General features: G+C 44.8%; 1 protein-coding gene across 1 annotated transcript; it reads left to right on the top strand.

The window, feature by feature from the left end:
- Window positions 1-479: 479 nt before the first annotated feature.
- LOC138882719 (uncharacterized) lies at window positions 480-926 on the top strand. Its single transcript, XM_070163339.1, has one exon. It carries the CDS (start codon window positions 480-482, stop codon window positions 924-926), a length of 447 nt encoding a protein of 148 aa, XP_070019440.1.
- Window positions 927-1,608: the final 682 nt, after the last annotated feature.

Below are 1,608 nucleotides of genomic sequence, written 5' to 3'. Positions count from 1 at the left end.
ATGTCATACCTTGGGATTACACAGCCGAGGCGAGAAGGAAAGGGAAAGCTAAATTCGGGGAAATAGTTGCAGCATAGGGTATGATAAGAACCGGTAGGGTTTATACTCCAGAGCATTTAGCTGAGTCGAGTAAGCAGGCCTCTGGTCGGCCGGCCATCACTGAAACCGGGCCCGATGATCTCTGGAGAAAGATACAAGCCAATGAATACTCAGTCATTGATCAGCTGAACAAAACACCGACACAGATTTCTATCCTAGCTTTGCTGCAAAGTTCCGACGTACATAAGAATGCCTTGTTGAAAGTGCTGAGTGAGGCTTATATACCAAGCATCATCACCGGAGGAGAAATGGAAAACATGGTAGGGCAGGTATTGGAAAGTCACAAGATCACTGTTCATGAAGATGAGCTGCCACCAGAAGGGTTGAGTCACAACAAAGCATTGCACATCACCGTACAATGCAAAGATTATTTTATCACTATGGTCCTGATTGATGGAGGGTCCAGCCTCAATATTTGTCCGTTGGTAACACTCAGAATATTGGGAAAGTGTTTGCATGAGATCAAGGATGGGGCCATCAACGTCAAAGCTTTCGACGGTTCCCAAAGATCCACTATTGGGGAAATCGGCCTATGTTTGCAGATGGGGCCTACTTGGTTCGACGTTGATTTTCAGGTTATAGACGTGTCGGCATCTTACAACTTGCTGTTGGGACGGTCGTGGATTCATGCCGCTAGAGCCATAGCGTCAACACTGCATCACACGGTGAAATTTGAGTGGAACCACCAAGAGGTGATCATTCATGGCAATGGGAGCAATCCCATATACAGTCGCCAAACCATCCCAGCAATTGGAGGAAGGAGAAAGATAGGTGGGGAAACATATCACCACATCGAGCAAGTTAACGCCGTTGACAAAGACAAATGATGGGACAACAAAATTGAAAGCATATTGAACTAGAGTGGATATGAGCCTGGCAAGGGACTTGGCAAGAACCTCTAAGGAATCGCCAAGCCGATCAAACTGAAGAAACATGGCACCACTTTTGGTCTGGGATACGAGTATACTTGGGAGGAATTCAACAACTGGTCGCCACCATGGCGCGGCCCATACTACCCGCTGGAGCAGCCTATACCACATTTGGAGCAGACTTTCCACCCGGCCGATGTTATCTATGGGTCGGAAGAAGAGGAAGCACTAGCAGCAGTGAGGAATTTATTCCTAGAAGAATATGACATGGATTGTTGTGTCATTTTTGAGGAGGAAAGGGAGGAAGGCCCTTCCATACAGGTCATAAACCGAGGAGCACGCCTCAACAATTAGACCATCAGAACCAGTAGAGCTCGGAAATCCTCGGGGTAGCAAGGCTGAACAAAGCATCATACACTATATTTTATTTTTACTAGTTGATTTTCCTTTCGCATTTTTGAATTTTCGCAATAAGATCTTCCAATGCTCAAAACAGTTATGAAATTTATCAAAGCATTTCGGGTTCCTTACAAATCTTACTCTTATTATTTTCTCTCATTACTTTACTTATACAGCATTACTATTACCTATCTTGATGAACCAATGGATGTGACTTGCAACGAGACAATGCAACAAACAG

The sequence above is a fragment of the Nicotiana sylvestris genome, chromosome 12 (assembly GCF_000393655.2).
Source record: "Nicotiana sylvestris chromosome 12, ASM39365v2, whole genome shotgun sequence".
NCBI classification, from domain to species: Eukaryota; Viridiplantae; Streptophyta; class Magnoliopsida; order Solanales; family Solanaceae; genus Nicotiana; species Nicotiana sylvestris.
Note: the sequence above shows the minus strand (reverse complement) of the source record. Positions and strands in the feature narration are given on the sequence as shown.